Source organism: Chrysochloris asiatica, unplaced genomic scaffold (assembly GCF_000296735.1).
Source record: "Chrysochloris asiatica unplaced genomic scaffold, ChrAsi1.0 scaffold00076, whole genome shotgun sequence".
NCBI lineage: Eukaryota > Metazoa > Chordata > Mammalia > Afrosoricida > Chrysochloridae > Chrysochloris > Chrysochloris asiatica.
The window spans coordinates 2,352,862-2,354,575 of NW_006408594.1; the positions used below are offsets into that span (position 1 = coordinate 2,352,862).

General features: G+C 44.0%; 1 protein-coding gene across 1 annotated transcript in view; it reads right to left on the reverse strand.

Moving 5' to 3' along the window:
- LOC102826897 overlaps window positions 1-1,714 on the reverse strand; it is a 96,738-nt gene that overhangs the window by 40,109 nt on the left and 54,915 nt on the right. Inside the window, exons 4-5 of the mRNA XM_006865264.1 lie at window positions 1,377-1,659; window positions 666-787 (exon numbers count right to left, since the gene is read on the reverse strand). Of these exons, the coding sequence (XP_006865326.1) occupies window positions 666-787; window positions 1,377-1,659 (405 nt within the window). The remainder of the gene's footprint in view (window positions 1-665; window positions 788-1,376; window positions 1,660-1,714) is intronic.

A 1,714-nucleotide genomic window follows, 5' to 3' on the forward strand; every position in this document is an offset into this window, starting at 1 on the left:
AAAAGAAAAAGAAAAAGAAAAAGAAAAGAAAGTATTTCATTGTTGCTTTGCAAAGACAATGAATTCTTCACGCGCAGGTTCCCCCGTGTCTCATTTATTTAATTCCTCGATTAATATGTCCCAATTTATTTATTTTAATTCCTTAATTAATTATGGCCCTGGCCACTGAAAGAAATATTGAAGTCTATTTTCATTTCTTCTATTCCCCACCCACCTAGGAAGATAAGGAATTTTTTTTTTAACTAAGTAGGGAAGTCTGAAAGAAGAAGCAGAGAAGGACCTGGGAGACAGTGAAATGAGAGAGAAGAGAAAGGAAGTACCAAAAAACAAACCTAACTGTCATCAAGTCAATTCTGATTCAAAGAAGCCTATAGGACAGAGTAGAACTGTCCCTTAGGGTTCTGAGGGTATGAAACATTAGAGGATCAGCCTTTTCTTTCTGTTGTTGAGTGGCTGGTGGGTTTGAACTGCTGCAGTTGCAGTTAGCAGCCCAACTCTTAATCTACAGCTACACCAGAGCTCTTTAAAGGAAGATCAGGAGGGAGAAAAGCATATTGACTTAAAAAGACTTTAAGAGGAAGGTGTTAGCCACCTCTGGAGGAAGCAGGGAATCAAGAGGAGCCTCTGAATGGAGGGGAAGGGAAATTCCAGTGAGAGGAAGAAACCCTATCCCAGAGAATGCGTTGAAGCCTTTCTGATATGATTTGACGGTTTTCTTCTAGCTTGTACCAGGGACTAAAGTGTCTCAGATTGTTGTTCACAAAGGCTCTCCAGCAGTACTCAAAGTCTGAAACAAGAGAAAGGAAGAAAAGTCAGGCTCCAATCATTCAAGAGCAACAAGGGTGTGCAATTCTTAGGGATAGGCCTTTTACATCAGAATTTGTATGTTGGTCCCGCCAATAAAGATTTAGCTCCTCCACCAAACCTAGGATAAGCATTGGACTGCAAACCACAAGGTCTGTGCTTTGAGCCCATCAGCCGTTCCATGGAAGAAAGATGAAGCTTTCTACTCCCTCAAATATTTAGAGCCTGGGAAATCCTATATAGGGTTGCTATGAGCTGGAACTGATTCAACGGCACTTAACAACAACAACAACAACAGCAATAACCAAACCCAAATCCTTTCTTCTAATTGGAATTGGATCCACCCAAATCACGTTCTTTCTGGAAATCTTCAAGTTCTTCTTCCACTTCTGACCACCCTCCCATCCTCTGAACCACATCTCCTACCCTGAGTTCTCTCTTCCACTAGACTCCCAAGTCTTGTTCGGCCCACAGAGAACATACTTTTCCATGTGGAACTCCAAATCCTGCCTTTTCCTTCTAGCAGCTCCCTTTCCCAGGCTACTGCCCTCTCCTCATTGTTCCACTCTGACCTTCGTAAGTCATGACGCTGATGTGAGCCCCTGCATCCCATAGTGAGCATAGTCCTTCTTCATATCCTGCCTGGTAGTCATAGATTCGGGCGGCAAAGATATTCAAATGCACATGTCTGTTACTCTTCAGGAAGGTAGCCACATGCCAGGCACAGTTGGGACAGGGGCTCCAGGACAGGAACCAAGTGACCCGGCATTCCTGCCCAGGGTACAGCTGCCAAGAAGAGATCCAGTCCAGGAAGCACAGCTCTGCATGGCAGCGTAGCTGGGGATCAGGATGATACTGAGCATGGAAACAAAGAAAAGAGTTAAGTCTCTAGTTGTGAAGTGGGAAGAGG